Here is a 16,796-nt window from a genome sequence, read left to right as displayed (position 1 = left end):
ATTCCCTCATCTGCATCATCTAGGCCTCAACAGTTGTCTGAGAGGAGATATTGAATCTAACTTCAGTGGATATTTTTATTTCTTCAATTTAATTTAAAAAGTCAACATAATAATACATGCACATTGTAAAAAAAAAGTCTTGAGGATATAAGGTAGTGTATGAAAGTTCTCTCATATATTCTCCCTCAATCTCTTACTAATTCTTTTTCAGTGGTGTATACTGTGAATATCTTTTCAGTTTAAATTGTCTTTTCGCCTTCTTTAAGGTTTCTTTTGATGAATACAATTCTTAATTTTAGTGTAGTCAGATTTATCAGTCTTTAGGGTAAGTACATTCTGTGTCTTGCTTAAGAAATCCTTTCCTGCCCTGAGGTCTAAAGACATTCACTATACTTTTGAAGTTTCCATCATAACGTTTAAATTCTTCAACCACTTGGGGTTAATTTTTTAAATTGGGCATAATGTAGGGATATGATTTCATCTTTTTATAAATTGATAATTTTTTCCTTGAGCCATTCTCTTCAGGATGCATCCAATTTGAGTCCTCTTCAGATTACATCCTTGAAAATTTTCAGACTCTTGCATGTAGCATGAGTTAGCCACAAGGCTGGTTTGTGGTAGTTAATCATTAGATCAAGACATACGTGAGAAAGGCAACGTCAAGAAAAGTTCCTTTGGCATTCTCATCTGGATGGCAAAGTTTATTTCTGATTCACTTTTGTTTTGGAAGTGTAGTCATATGGGGTCTTACGCAGAGACCCCATATTAAGTTTCCTACACATGGCAAGCCTTGAGTTTTATTAGCTGACCCATGCCAGCTTCAAAACGGAATTGTAAGGTTTTTAGGCTTTAGCAGAATCTACCAAGATGAATCAGTTTTGTCACTCTGTATCTTCAAGGCTTCCTGCTTTGACTCTGATTGGTGGGACAGAGGCATGATCTGAATACTGGCTCCAGCATTTTCTAGCTGTGTGACCGAATGCAAGTTATTTGAACTTTCTGCACCCCATAAAAAATTTCAAAATACTAGCAAGAAGACTTCCAGGGGATCGCTTGCTTTCATTTTATCTGCTTAGCCCTCGAAGAACCAGTCTGAGGGTATTTGGGTTCAGTCAATAGTATATGAGTGAACTGGTTTTGTAATTTCTCATTGAGAATCTATTCTTCATCACTTCACTTCTTGTAATCTTCAGTTCCTAAGATGACATCTCTATACAATGAAAAATGTTACAAAGCACAATGAACCCAGTTTTTTTGTACCAAAGAATAACATCAAAATGTACGTCACAGGGCTTCCCTGGTGGCGCAGTGGTTGAGAGTCCGCCTGCCGATGCAGGGGACACGGGTTCGTGCCCCGGTCCGTGAAGATCCCACATGCCGCGGAGCGGCTGGGCCCGTGAGCCACGGCCGCTGAGCCTGCACGTCCAGAGCCTGTGCTCTGCAACGGGAGAGGCCACAACAGTGATACGCCCGTGTAACGCATAAATAAATAAATAAATAGATAGATAGATAGATAGATAGATAGTTCAAAAATTCAAACAAAAGAAATAGCCAAATTGAATAGGCCTACATTTATTAAATAAATTAAATCAATAATTAATAGCTTGTGAAACAGAAAGCACCAGGTCCAGATGTGTTCACTGATGAATTCTAACACATAGTTAAGAAAGAAATTATACTAACTTTGTACAATATCTTCCAGAAAACAGAACAAGAGGGAAAACTTCCTAACTCATTCTGTGAGGCCAGCATGGCCCTAATACCAAAACCAGACAAAGACATTGCCAGAAAGGTACAGAGCTATTTCTCGTGAACATAGATGCAAATACCCTCAACAAAATATTAGCAAATCTAATCCAACAAAACTTCTTTTTAAAGATCATTAATACAACCCACTTCAGAGTAAGGATTAGAGAAAGGAGACTAAATACATAAAACATTAATCTTTTTATGTGTTTCCTGGGTGCTGCAATAACATTGTAATCCGATTAAGTCCAGAGTTTATTGCATTAAGAGTTATAGTTAATTCCATGTTAACCCATTCAACCCAGGATGGACCATGAGTAGTACTTTTTTTTTTTTTTCAATCCTGGGCACAGACCACAGTACCCAGCATTATAATAGATGTGTACTATGTTTGATTAACACATGATCAAACAGAGATCTCTTCAGAGAATTTGAAGATCCTAATCAAAGTAGGGGCACTCCCATCTGGACTGTATCCTTGGAATAATATGTCCAGCCACAGAGCCAGCCTGCAAAAATGGGAGTGCTTCAGGCATTTATTCAATTTATTTCATTAGCCCTTAATTACAGCAAACATTTGGGTCAAGTGTTGAGTATAGTTCCCTGTGCTATACAGTAGTTTGTTTTTATCTATTTTACAAATGGTAGTGTATATATTTTAATCCCAAAGTCCTAATTTATCCCTCCCTCTGCTTCCCCTTTTGTAACTATAAGTTTGTTTTCTATGTCTGTGAGCCTATTTTGTTTTGGAAATAAGTTCATTGGTATCATTTTTTTTTTTTAGATTCCACATATAAGCAATATCGTATGATATTTATCTTTGTCTGGCTTACTTCACTTAGTATGATAATCTCTAGGTCAAATCATGTTGCTGCAAATGGCATTATTTCATTTTTTTATGTCTTAGTAGTATTCCATTGTGTATACATATCACATCTTCTTTATCCATTCATCTGTGGATGAACACCAAGGTTGCTTCCATGTCTTGGCTATCACAATAGTGCTGCTATGAATGTTGGGGTACATGTATCTTTTCCAATTATGACAACCACCATTTAAAAACCTAACATATGCTTAACTATATCAAAGTGTTGCTCACACAGCAATGGTGAATGCTTTTGTCAACCTTTTGTTTCAAATTTTTAATGACTGTATTGGGTCCGGCTGTTAAACGTGACTGCGCTTTCTGCGCCCCTGAAATGCGGGTCCCTGGAGCGGGTGTGTAGCCGGAAAGCACAGAGACCCCCGGACAGCCCACAGCAGAGAAGAACAAGGCCCGCGCAAGGACTTACTCAAGCGCGCGCGCAGGATGCAGGGAGTGCAGGATGGAGGCAGCCCATTGGACCAGCCCCGCTCACAGCGCCGCGTCCGCCAATGGGCAGCGGCCTGGGCGGGGCGTCGGCGCGCGCGCCTTGAGCAGCGGCTGCGTGGCTGCCCTCGTGGACCAGCCTTCGACGGCATATCGAGTGTGCAGGGCCTGCCGGAAGACGTTGGAGGTGCCGGATCCTGTTCGCGGAGCCATGTCTCGGCCGGAAGCCGGCGCCAACGCCTCCTCCTGGGTCATTGCTTGTCGGCGGGGCGCGGCTATGCCTCGGGCTCCGGAAAGGAGGCCGGAGAAGGAGCCGAGCCAAGGCGGTCGCAGAGGCCACAAGGCCGGCGGAGGTGGCGGCTGGAGGGGCCACTCCGGCGTCCAGCAGCCCGTGGGAGCTGGTTTCCAGGAGCCGCCGCTCTCCTTCAGCCTGAATAACGACTGGGTGGGCGCGGTGATCGGTGAGAGCGGAGGGCGTGCGCGGGCGGGCCGGGGTGGGTGAGGTGGGGCGGGGCCTGTGGCATCCCCGCCCCCCCCCGCCTCGCCTCCAATCAGTGGCCACTGGGGCGGCTCGGGTCCCCACGGGACCTTTGTGATACGCTTTGGTGCTAGAGTGATGGCGTTTAATGTATCTCTGTATAGTTTTATAGAGACGATGTTTTGGGAGACCCAACTCTTAGACTTAAGAAATCTTTGGGATGAAAGGTCAGACCTTTGGCAGCTTACCCCAAAATGAACAACAAAGGGGTCAGTCCGTTTGAGCACCGGGGAGAGCCATTAACCCAAGATAAGAAGGCGTAGGGTATTAAAGGGCTGCTTGGAACATTAGCCATACCTTGCACTTAGTTTCTGTTACTTGAATATGATTACTCTGCCGAAAAAAGTGTTCTTTTTCTTAGTATAGCGTGAGTCTTACAAATTCGTTTTTGAAAAGCATTTGGAAATGATTGGAAGTAAGGTTTGCCCCCCTTTTAAAATTGTGGTAAACAACATACATTTGCAGTATTGTTGACCCTAAGAACAACGTTCTTAGGTGTGGTAGATTTGCAGAAGGTTTTCATATTGCACGACTGAATCTACCTCTCAACAACTCATTTCCCCATTCCCCCATCCCTGGCAGCCACCAGACACCTCATAGAAGTGGAATCTGCAGTTTTTTGTGATTGGCTTATCTCAGTGTAATGTCCTCAGGGTTTATATGTGTTGTCACAAATGGCAGGATTTCCTTTTAAGGCTGAAAACTTGCATTGTATGCATATGCCACATTTTTGTCATCCAGTCGTCTGTTGACAGATATTTAGGTGATTTCCACCTCTTAGCTATTGTGAATAATGATGAATATGGGAATGCAGATATCTTTCTGAGATCCTAGTTTCAATTCTTGTGTATAAGTTCCCAGAAGTGGGATTGCTGGATCACATGGTTGTTCTGTTTTTAGTTTTTAAAGGACTCTGCATACTGTTTCCATAGTGACTGCACGAATTTACATTCCCACTCACAGTGCATAAGGGTTCCCTTTCTCCACATCCTCGCCAACTTGTTATCCCTTGTCTTTTTTTTTTAATAAATTTATTTATTTGTTTGTTTTTATTTTTGGCTGTATTGGGTCTTCGTTGCTGTGCCCGGGCTTTCTCTAATTGTGGTGAGTGGGTACTACTCTTTGTTGCAGTGCGTGGGCTTCTCATTGTCATGTGCGGGCTCTAGAGCGCAGGCTCAGTAGTTGTGGTGCATGGGCTTAGTTGCTCCGCGGCATGTGGGATCTTCCCGGACCAGGGCTCGAACCCGTGTTCCCTGCATTGGCAGGCAGATTCTTAACCACTGCGCCACTAGGGAAGCCCCATATCCCTTGTCTTTTTGATGAGAGCCATTCTAACAGGTGATATCTCATTGTGGTTTTGATTTGCATATCTCTGATGATTTCATTATCTTTTCATATACACCTGTTGGTCATAAATATGTCTTCGAAGAAAGGTCTATTCAAGACCTTTGGCCATTTTTTAATTGGACTTTTTTGGTTGAGTTGTGTGTAAGGGTTCCAGTTGCTTCACATCCTTGCCAACACTTTGGATCCAATTAGTCTTTCCTTGGCCTAGTGGTGAATCCTTAGTATCTACCTCTGGGAAAGGAACCTCCTACCACCCACCACAATTTGGAATAGAGAGCGCCTGCTTCCCTTTTTCCAAACTGAAAGTGATTACTGAACCCTAGGAGCCTTTGTTTGGATGATTTGGGAAGAACTAGAGGAGGCTTTGAGCAAAGTCGGTAGGAGGTTCCCCATAACTGATTTCAATTAAAAAAATTCGTTTATTTTTATAAACAGGGCGTGGTGGGTCAAAAATAAAAGAGATCCAGAGCTCAACATTCACCAAAATACAGGTAAATTATTTGGGTTCTTAAATCCTTAAAGAGGATGAACTGCGGTTCATTCCTAACTCTAATTTCTCTTCAATTATTAACATACTGTTGTAACTTAGGTAAGTTGCCAAAGCTCTTCATACTTCTTTTTAAGAACTCACCTAAGCTGTAGTCCATTCATTATATCTTAGATGCTGATTGATAGCAATCCTGTATTTCCTTTACACTTTTGTTCTATTTGAGGTTGAGTGCCGGGGGGGCGGGGGGACGGTGAAGGGACTTATCTCACCTATTTCCCCCCTTGTATCTAGATAATAAAAGGGTACCCTGAAGCGGAAGTAAGAATTTTTGGCACCAAGGCAACGCAGAGCAAAGCGAAAATAGTGATAGATAATCTTGTTCAACAACAACAAGACTACAAAACACAACCCAAAGTTGGTAAGTAATTTTTGCCCACTAAAGCCCTGTAAAATTTTAAATGTTTTATTCAGTGTTATAAGCCATATTATAACTGCTTTTCCTGATAACAAAGCTTTGGCTTGCCATCATTAAATCTAGTCTGTTACAGAATTTTTTTCTATGAAATCCAGGATACTTTTCCTCAAACTAAGACACTTAATATCTGCTGTTAAGCCTAGCAGTTTTACTTTTGAGTAAAAACAAAATAACCTTTTAATACACTTCACTATTGATGGTACAGCAAGGATTAGTCCTGGCCTCCTGTCTATGGTCCCTTCCCTGGAATGTGACTGACTTTGGAAACTGCCTAATTGTTTGATATTTAAAAAAATCTCAGATCTACTTGGACTAGAGAAAAAGCCATTATTGAACTATTTCCAGAAGCAACAAGGAGAAGAGTCTTGGGTTCAGATGGCAGCATTGCCTCTTGGTGTTTCTTGGGAAAGAACCTCTAAAAAGCCTCTAAGACACTGTTTCTTCTGTTTACCTGGGGTAACATCTGCCACACAGAATTATTGTAATGATAAGTGATGTGTTATTTATTATCAGACACTCGGTTCTCATGCTTTTTAACTGCTCCAGTAATTTTTTTTTTTGCATTTCAGAAATCTGAAGTAAATAACTGGCAAACCATGACCAGAATTGTCATGGCACTGTGGTACTAAATCCCTGAATTTAATGTTTCAAGCATTATTATTGTTGGGTTATTAAAACAGAAAATAATAAAATTGTTTTGGATTTTATACTGGTAGGATTTGTTTGGAAACTAATTTGGAATATTTTTAACAGATGTTGCTGTTGTCCAACCTTCGGATGGAAAAGATGCAAGGAAAGATGTTTCAGGAAATCAGAAATTGGTTGATTGGGATAAGTTCCGAGAAAATATTTTGAAACACAGCAAAGAAAAGTGGGCAGGTTAGTGCTGGATCCCAACACTTACCTGTGGTATTGTTGTTCCTAGTAATTGAGGTTTTAGCCTCTATAAAAAATGTGTTGCTCTTAGTAATGAAATCTATATGCAAAATGACAGTAGAATTTGAAATGCTGCCATTAGTCTCTAGGACATGATATTTCTATGTCTGTGTTGCAGTTTACGTTACAAATGGAAAGTTAAAACTTATTAATACCTTGTCTTATTTGAGGTAACTCGCTGCACAAGTTTAATAAAAATGGAAAATTGGGCCAAAAGGGCAATGAAGTGAGTACACATGCAAACCGGGAGTTAACATTTTGCTATGACTGAGCAAAAATTGATCTTATAGTGTCCTGGCCAAGAAGGGCAACGTAAAAAGGGAAAAACGTTTAATAAGTTCATACAGTTCTTGAAGAAATGGGTTTTTTAAATTCTCACTTGGAATTATATATGGAGTATAATGTTCTACATTATTCACTGAATTTCAGAGTAAATTCAGGCATTAATTTGATCAGAATGAGGCAGTGGGACAACATCATTTATTTAAAGTTAAACAGTGAACACTACCATGTGACAAATATTAACAAGGGTTCATTCCACTCTGGTGGTCAGCCTATCCCATGCCATCTCAGCCACATGTGTTGGGAGATTTGGGTGGAGGTGGGGCGCAGAAAAAGGATTTAAGTTTGATGGAAGTATGATAAGCATTTAAAAAAGGAAACAAAGTAGCTTCAAAGTAGAGGATAGAATAAGGATAAATATTTTATTCCTAAACAGTAATGGGATGGACCCTCAAAGAAAAGAAAGTTAGCTTACTATGAGAGAAGGTTCGTCACTTGTGATGGCTGTGTGTCTTGTGAAGCATGGTTTCTTTTATTTTATATTTAATTATTAAAGATCTCTTTCTTGGGTGAAAAATGTAATTGAAAGCCAAAGCAAAAATGGAGATCTCTTAGAGGCTGGCAGAAGCTTTGCTGGCAAAGTGTGGGACGGCTGCCTAGAACTGTATCTGTGCAAGGTGAACCTGATACATATTTTGTTTGATTTCTGTTGCTTTGAATAAATGTCAGTGAAATGTAAATGCTCATTAATCATCCAAGTTAAAATTTTGGTTTTTGTCCCAGGTTTACCTCCAATTAAGAAAAACTTTTACGTGGAGTCAGAAACAACAAGTTCAATGTCACAAGACCAAGCAGACAATTGGAGGTGAATAGTTTTACTAGTTTTTATTGAGTATTTGTAGAGTTATGCTGGTAAATTAACCCATTAGGAACAGATTTGAAATGATTGCATTTGAAACTGTAGCTTCCTATTCAAAAGAAAACTTGGTTGCACCCTACATCATATACATTAGAGCATTGCTATCCCATAAAACTTTTGGCGAAGAGGGAAATGCGCTATATTTGTGTCTAGAGTAGTTACTATCCATATGTGGCTATTAAACACTTAAAAGGTAGCTAATATAATTGAGGAACTGAATTTGAAATTTTAAATTTAAAGAGACACGTGGTTAGTGCCTGCTGTATTAGCAGTTTTTGAGAATTATTTTTACAAGTGTTGAAAATCATGAGAAATTGATGTGATATCTGAATATTAGAAAAATTTCTTACTCTTTGGTCCGTATTATCTGGAATTATAGGTCATAATGGCAACATTTTTTCTATTAATATCTGTTATAAAACTAAGATAGTATGGTATAGCAGACAGAGCAGTTATTCTAGGATTGGGGTAGGGCCCTGAGCATGGACAGGTGACTAAAGATCACCTGTCGAATGAGAATAATTCCCACTTCAAAGTATTGTTGAGGATTAATTAAGGAAATGTGTGTGAAACATTATAGGCCCTCAGGCGTTTGCCAAATGTGACTTTGATTCATGAAGCGTATAATTTTCAGGCTCTATTCTTAACCTTTCCATGAAATTTTCATTGGCCCATTCATGCATACAGTGTAATTTTTTTCCTTCTCTGGAACTATTCTGGTACAAAAAGATGGGCTGGCTTCTATTTCTTACTACATTTTACTGTAACTTAACCAGCAGTCTAATTTTAATCAGTTGAATTTCTAGATATGACCTGAACTAATGTTGGAGAAAATTTCTTGCTTGGGGAGTAAAGTGACCAAAGCCACTAATCCTTGTTCCTGTTTCCCTAAAGGAGGGAAAATTATAATATAATGTGTGATGACTTGAAAGGTGGTGAGAAACGTCCTCTTCCCAACCCTGTTGGTAATTTTGAGGATGCATTTCACTGTTATCCTGAAGTTATGAGAAACCTTCAAAAGGCAGGTTTTCAAAAGCCAACACCAATTCAGGTATGCTTTCTTTAATTCTAACATTTCATCGACTTTCCCCCCTCAATTTCTGGTCGTTAGAACACCAAGGAGCAGCTGTCTCTTATAAGTGTCCCCCCAGCACCTCCACCGCTGCCAGCACTCAAAATGCTGAGAAGTTTGGAGCTGGGAGAGGAGGAAGGAATGTTTGACAGAAAGAAATGCACTTTTTATTTTAATATTTCTCATTCTGTTTCAGTCACAGGCATGGCCAATCATTCTACAAGGAGTAGATCTTATAGGAGTAGCTCAGACTGGAACGGGGAAGACATTGTCCTACTTAATGCCTGGATTTATTCATATTGACTCACAACCTCTGTAAGAATTATTACATCTGGGTTCTCTTTAGAGGTTTAACAGATATGGATTCCAAAAATGCAATGAAAGTTTCTTCGATTGCCTTGGTCGAAAGGTAATGCCTAGTCTCGGGCAGATGCACTTGTGTTGTTCTGGTAAGCTATAAATGGACAAAACATTTTTAGGAAGCAATAGGTAGTGTCCACCAAAAGTCTTAATAGTGAAACACTGGAAACAAATTGTTTAAATTACCGTGTCCAGTACAATTCTGTGAGAATGTCTGACACAGGAAAGCTCTGGCCCTGTTTAATGAAAAGGCTGGTGTCTGGACCCTAGGATTTTTTTGTTGGCTGTTTTTCTTTATTTCTCCACTTTTTATGTATGGTGCTTGTTTGTGGCTTTGACACTCATTGCTGCCTTTTTTTTTTTTTTTTCCTTTGGCTGTACCTCGAGGCTTGTGGGATCTTAGTTCCCTGACCAGGGATTGAACCCAGGCCCTCAGCAGATGAAAGCTTGGAGTCCTAACCAGTGGACTGCCAGGGAATTCCCTCATTGCAGGCACTGAATGAAGGTCCTGTATATCTGAGATGGGTATTTTACTAACGTTTTCTCTCCAAAGAGCCAGGAATGGGCCGGGCATGTTAATCCTCACCCCAACTCGAGAACTAGCTCTGCAAGTGGAAGCTGAGTGCCGTAAATATTCATATAAAGGTCTTAAAAGGTGAGTCTTGTCTTTGACCATTCCTGCATCAGCATTCAAACCATTTGTAGCTGTAGACATCCTCCCCGTTATTTTCACACATCCTGAGAAGCTGATTGGCTCAGCGTGGGTCAGGCTTACTTACCCCTGATCCACATCGACTGTAACCTGGGTGGTGGGGTCATATAACAAGGATGCGAACGTGGCTCTCGTAGGACACGTCCCTGTGGGTTGGTGGGTGTGGATGGTTCTCAGAAAGGGGCCAATACTGTACTACCTGAGACTTCTGATTTATGTACTTTTTATTTTATACCCAAAATGCTTAGGTTGGTTGGGATTTTGAATTGTGATGGGATATTCCCCACGTGGACATGAACCTCTGTATTTTTTTTTTAAGTGTTTGTGTATATGGTGGTGGCGATAGAGATGGACAAATAAAAGACTTAGCGAAAGGTGTCGATATCATTATTGCCACTCCCGGAAGACTCCACGATCTACAAATGAATAACTTTGTGTACCTGAAGAGCGTATCCTACCTGGTAATCGTGGAGCAGGGGTTCAGGGTCCCGGGAGGAAGAACTGAACTCTATCAAACCCTTTAGAATGGCTCTCCATTTCATAATGGTTTTAAATCCTAGGAATGTTTCTCATTCTCTCTAGTTTGTTAAAATATGGATTTTAAGATCATTCCATTTTAGTATTATATAAATATTAGAAAATGTAGGTAAGTACAAAAGAATTCCACATGAATGAATATTTTATTTATTTTTTAATTTTTTTATGAATGAATATTTTAGACACTGAAATTGTTTTGTCATTAAATAGATTTAGAAACTGTTAGTTGGCAAACTTAACTCAATCTGTGTTGCAACTACAGATAGCTTAGGTAGTGGAGGAAATGAAAAAAATTACCTTAGCATTCATAAAGGCAGAACATACATATTAGCTACCTTCCATACCTAATCTAGCCATCTTTTTTTTTTTTTGGCCATACTGCACAACTCGCAGGATCTTAGTTCCCTGACCAGGGATGGAACCCGGGCCCTCAGCGGTGAAAGCGCAGAGTCCTAATCACTGGACCACCAGGGAATTCCCCTAATCGAACCATTTTTCATGCAGGTCTTAGATGAAGCTGACAAGATGCTGGATATGGGATTTGAACCCCAGATAATGAAGATTTTATTAGATGTACGCCCAGACAGGCAGACAGTTATGACAAGGTAGGTATATGTTTAATTTGCTAGTCTGCAAAGTAGAAATCAGTGGAACCAAATCCATTTGATTTTAGAGCCTTTCTTAAAAGTATTTTGAGATCCTTTGGTGAAAGATATGTCGTCACTTAGTATAGCAACTCAGTGTAACAGTTTAGCAATGACTATTGGGTTTCCTGAATTAAAAATAAGATTTCTAGGGACTTCCCTGGTGGTACAGCGGTTAAGACAGTGCACTTCCAATGCAGGGGGCCCGGGTTCGATCCCTAGTCAGAGAACTAGATCCCACGTGCTGCAACTAAGACCTGGCACAGCCTAAGTAAATAAATAAATGTTTGAAAAAGAATAAGATTTCTATAAAAAAATGCAGGGGAGACTGTTTCATAGGGGGGTCTCAGATTGGAAAAAGTAATCACCTGTCCAGAATACTTCTTGGCAAAGATAAAGCTGAGGCAGCAGAAGAGTATGTGATTGGGGAAGAAGACTAAATTTATTCATTTTGTTTTCTTACTAAACCTCCCATCTTTGTAATTAGTGTGAAAGTACAGAAGGTGGTTACTTTCATAATATATGGTTGAAGAAACATCTGAATTAACATATCCAATCATCGGTACAGTTAAAATGTTTTTATTTGGCATGAGCATTTGGTTTTACCTGCTAACAATGTATGAAAAATACTGGGGTTTTTTGCCTTATTTATAAAGGCTGAGAGAACACTAACACCTCAATTCACTGTACCTTTTCATAGATTAGAAAGGTATAGCTTTTCTTCACCTTTTGTTTACAAACCTGTTGAACTTATTTAAAGGTTTAATCTAGTAGCTTCATTGAGCAATTCATTGTGAAGCAAATGTTTTCTGTGAAATTGGCCTCATTAAAAAGTAGTAAGTTTGTCTTTCATCAGTAACTTGGTTCATAGCATTCTTAGGGAAATTTAGTAATGTTTGCTTTATAATAAATTTTTAATGTTTATGTATTATGTTTTATCTCCAGTGCAACGTGGCCATGTGCTGTCCGTAGACTCGCACAATCTTATTTGAAAGAGCCCATGATTGTGTATGTTGGTACTTTGGATCTAGTTGTAAGCTTGTTTTTAATTACTATTTATATCTTATTAATTATGGAAATGTTTTGCCATTGTAAAGCTCTCTGGCCTTTCACTTCATAATTGAGATTGGCCTTTCAACTAATCATTAATGAAAATTGACGTTTTACTTAAATCACTGGTAATTAATAATGGGTTATTGCCCTAGGCTCATTTCATGAGATTTCACGAAAGACAGGATAAATCCTTCAGAATCTATTTCATCTCTGGGTCAATAAAATGGTACCAGTGATACTTTGAAATTTTGTGTTGTCAAAATACTTACTGAACGGAAACTCTTTGTGTCATCAGCTGAACATCTTTATTGCAAAGGCTATATCCAAATTCATGGCGATAGTTTTGTAAGCTTGGCCTCAAACCGTGGTTATTCCTTTTCCAACAGTAGTAACCAGCTGCTTTCAACACACTGCCACGTATTCAAGAGTTCCCAGCTTAGCGTAGGTGACTCAGTGGTAAAAAGTGAAAGACTGAGCCATAAATCCTTGGGTAGGAACCGGTGATTTTGCAAGAACCTGCCATTTTTCCTGCTAGCAGTTTATTAGAACACTTAACCAATGATAGAAATAAGATGGATTTCGAGCCAATATATGGGGTTTGTCCATTAATATTGATGAACTATGATATCTGAGTCCTTTAGGCTGTAAGTACCGTGAAGCAAAATATAATTGTCACCACAGAAGACGAGAAACGATCGCATATCCAAACTTTCATCGACAGCCTGTCTCCCAAAGACAAAGTCATAATATTTGTTAGCCGGAAAGCTATGTGAGTATATATTTTTTACATTCAAATCATCAGTCATGGTTTGTTTTGGCATTGTTCTATGTGTATACGCATTTCATATGGGGGTGTGTGTATGTCTTACAATATGCACATTACTTCAGACTCTTGCCAGTGGAAGTAACAGTAATGAATTGATGGTGGTATGAGAATAAGCACTTAGACCCCTGACTTTATCTTTTGCTTCAGGGCTGATCATTTATCAAGTGACCTGAGTATCCAGCATATATCAGTAGAGTCTCTGCATGGCAACAGAGAACAGAGTGATCGAGAGAGAGCATTAAAAAACTTTAAAACAGGTACATTTATACAATTAGTATTGCAGTTTAAAAGTGTCCAGTGCCTGGGGCTTCCCTGGTGGCGCAGTGGTTGAGAGTCCGCCTGCCGATGCAGGGGGCACGGGTTCGTGCCCCGGTCCGGGAAGATCCCACATGCCGTGGAGTGGCTGGGCCCGTGAGCCATGGCCGCTGAGCCTGCGCGTCCGGAGCCTGTGCTCTGCAACGGGAGAGGCCCAACAGTGAGAGGCCCACGTACTGCAAAAAAGAAAAAAAAAAAAAAAAGTGTCCAGTGCCTGGACTTGCTTGAGTGAGGGCACCTCTCCATGGATCCCATGTCTAAGATCTGCCCTCAGCTTGCAGATCCCAGAACTATACTTGTTCTAAATATTAATCAGATTCTCAGGACTATCTCAAGCTAATGTTTAAAACCTGAATACAAAGGCAGTAATTTGCAGCGAGGGTGTTATCTTAATTTACTTGAGAGGCATATATCTTTGCCGTGGTTCATGGACTCTTTGAATTTTGGAATCTATTGTGTTGTAACTTGCCAGCAGTTAAAAAAGGCTAAGTAACCCTTTCCCGTCTTCACTGTCTTTAAAAGAGTTTTAATATTAAAAGCAAGGATAGTTCACCTGATCAGATATTAGGGGACAGACATGTCTTGGGTTGGTTTGTACCAACATGTATCTCTATTCTTTTGGCTTTACTCTTTAGGGAAAGTGCGAATACTGATTGCTACCGATTTAGCATCTCGTGGTCTTGATGTCGATGATGTCACACACGTCTATAATTACGATTTTCCCCGGAACCTCGAAGAATATGTGCACAGAGTAGGGCGCACCGGGAGAGCAGGGTAAGTCAGTCCATCCAACCTGGCTCCCCATTCTCTTCACAAAAAGGACCTTTTTCCCCTCTGAGAGCACTACCATAAAATCCCCATAACATGCTGTTTAAACAACTGCAGATTAGGTTCCAAACTGATGTTTGAACGGCTAACTCTTTTTTTTTAATCGAAGTATAGTTGATTTACAATGATGTTGTGTTAATTACTGCTGTACAGCAAAGTGATTCAGTTCTACATATATATATACATATTTATATACATTCTATTTTTTTAATATTCTTTCCCATTATGGTTTATCATAGGATATTGAATAGAGTCCCCTGTGCTCTACAGGAGGACCTTGTTGTCTATCCATTCTGTATATACAAGTTTGCATCTGCTCACCCCAACTTCCCACTCCATCCCTCCCCCAACCCCTTCCCCGTTGGCAACCACAGGCCTGTTCTCTATGTCCATGATTCTGTTTCTGTTTCATAGATAGGTTCATTTGTGTCATATTTTATTTATTTTTTAGATTTTTTTTTTGATGTGGAGCGTTTTTAAAGTCTTTATTGAATTTGTTACAGTATTGCTTCTGTTTTGTTTTTTTGGCCATGAGGCATGTGGGATCTTAGCTTCCCGACCGGGGATGGAACCCTCACCCCCGGTACTGGAAGGCGAAGTCTTAACCACTGGACCGCCAGGGAAGTCCCTTGTGTCATATTTTAGATTCCACATATAAGTGATACCATATGATATTTGTCTTTGTTTGTCTGGCTTACTTCACTTAGCATGATAATCTCTGGTGGCATCCATGTTGCTACAAATGGCATTATTTTGTTCTTTTTTATGGCTGAGTAGTATTCCACTGTGTATATGTACCACATCCTCCTTATGTGAATGGCTAAATCTTTTTAATTAATTAATTAATTAATTTTTTGGCTGCGTTGGGTCTTCGTTGCTGCGTGCAGGCTTTCTCTAGTTGCGGCGAGCGGGGGCTACTGTTCGTTGCGGTGTGCAGGCTTCTCATTGTGGTGGCTTCTCTTGTTGCGGAGCACGGGCTCTAGGCGCGAGGGCTCAGTAGCTGTGGCATGTGGGCTCCGTAGCTGTGGCTTGCAGGCTCCAGAGCACAGGCTTAGTAGTTGTGACGCATGGGCTTCGTTACTCCACAGCATGTGGGATCTTCCTGGACCAGGACTCGAACCCATGTCCCCTGCATTGGCAGGCGGATTCTTAACCACTGCTCCACCAGGGAAGTCCCTGAATGGCTAAACCTTAATGTATCATACGTAGTTGGGCTTGTGAAAGAGTTGAGGTTTTGCTGCTGCTGTTTTTGTTCTATTTTGCTAGCTGAATCATGAATATAAATTATAAATCAAATTAAATTGACTTTTTCCCCCTTGAAGGAGGACCGGGGTATCTGTTACCCTTATCACTAGAAATGATTGGAAGATTGCCAGTGAATTAATTAATATTCTGGAAAGAGCAAATCAGGTAAGAATATGCAACTCTGTTTTCTAAGGTTCAAATTTCATTTATTCCAAGTACTGGGGCTTTACTGCCTGTCAGGAAATACAGATATTAAACAAGTAATTAAGCGTGTTATGAGGGCTGTAGCATGGCAAAGATGAGCACTATTAATATATAAGTGGGGAACCTCATCTAATAGGGGTGAGCATCACTGAACCCTGCTGAGGAAGAGCCCAGTGGGGTGGAGGTTGGAGAGAACAGAGGAAGCAGGGGACACACTCAGGCCTCGAGGTGAGAAAGTGACACTAGGCAAAGGCACCAGGAAGCAACTGAAGGGCCACGCTAGCAGGAGGGCTGCGTACTTACTGATGGGCTTTTTTAAGACTAGGCTGGTTTTCATACCTTGAAGATTCGGTGTTGCATATGCAGAGGGACGCATTCCACTCTGTTTGGAAGATGTCATGTAATCAGTTGTGGAGATTCTCTGAGGATTGTTGAAAAGCTGTTATATAATGAGAATCGCCTCAATCCTAATAACACGTTTAATGGCTTCAGAGTGTCCCAGAGGATCTTGTGGTGATGGCTGAGAGATATAAAGCAAATAAACTGAAAAAAGAAATGGAAAATAAATGGGAAAGACCCCAAGGAAAACCCAAGAAGTTTTATTATTAACATCTATGTTGAAAAGTGGTACCAGCCTACTTAAAAGAGGTAAAATTTGAATAACACATGGACTTTCAAACACCTGGTTTCCTTAACTAGGCTTTGTTAGTGCGTTTATTACAATCAGCATTATCTCTAATAGTCACTAACATAATAAATGAGATCTTATTCTTTATCTGTTACCTAAATTCTAGTTACTATATCTTAGAACTGATTCACTTTGTTATAAAGCAGGAACTAACACACCATTGTAAAGCAATTATATTCCAATAAAGATGTTTAATATATATATATATATATATCTTAGAAGTATTAATTCAGAGGTGAGAAAAAAACTTTAAGTTGTATAGTCGTAAGA

General features: G+C 40.0%; 1 protein-coding gene across 1 annotated transcript; it reads left to right on the top strand.

The window, feature by feature from the left end:
* Positions 1-3,266: 3,266 nt before the first annotated feature.
* Positions 3,267-16,447, top strand: DDX43 (DEAD-box helicase 43; the record flags this gene model as incomplete). The annotated part of the gene is made up of 16 exons (XM_079716575.1): positions 3,267-3,516; positions 5,376-5,431; positions 5,722-5,848; positions 6,659-6,784; positions 7,907-7,988; positions 8,937-9,093; positions 9,311-9,429; positions 10,028-10,129; positions 10,506-10,647; positions 11,228-11,328; positions 12,313-12,400; positions 13,062-13,189; positions 13,394-13,503; positions 14,197-14,335; positions 15,712-15,799; positions 16,331-16,447. The coding sequence occupies 16 exons, from the start codon at positions 3,267-3,269 to the stop codon at positions 16,445-16,447; spliced, it is 1,932 nt and encodes a 643-aa protein (XP_079572701.1).
* Positions 16,448-16,796: the final 349 nt, after the last annotated feature.

This window comes from Hyperoodon ampullatus, assembly GCF_949752795.1.
Source record: "Hyperoodon ampullatus genome assembly, chromosome: 12".
NCBI lineage: Eukaryota > Metazoa > Chordata > Mammalia > Artiodactyla > Ziphiidae > Hyperoodon > Hyperoodon ampullatus.
The sequence above is the reverse complement of the archived record's forward strand: the minus strand, read 5'-3'. Positions and strand labels throughout refer to the sequence as shown.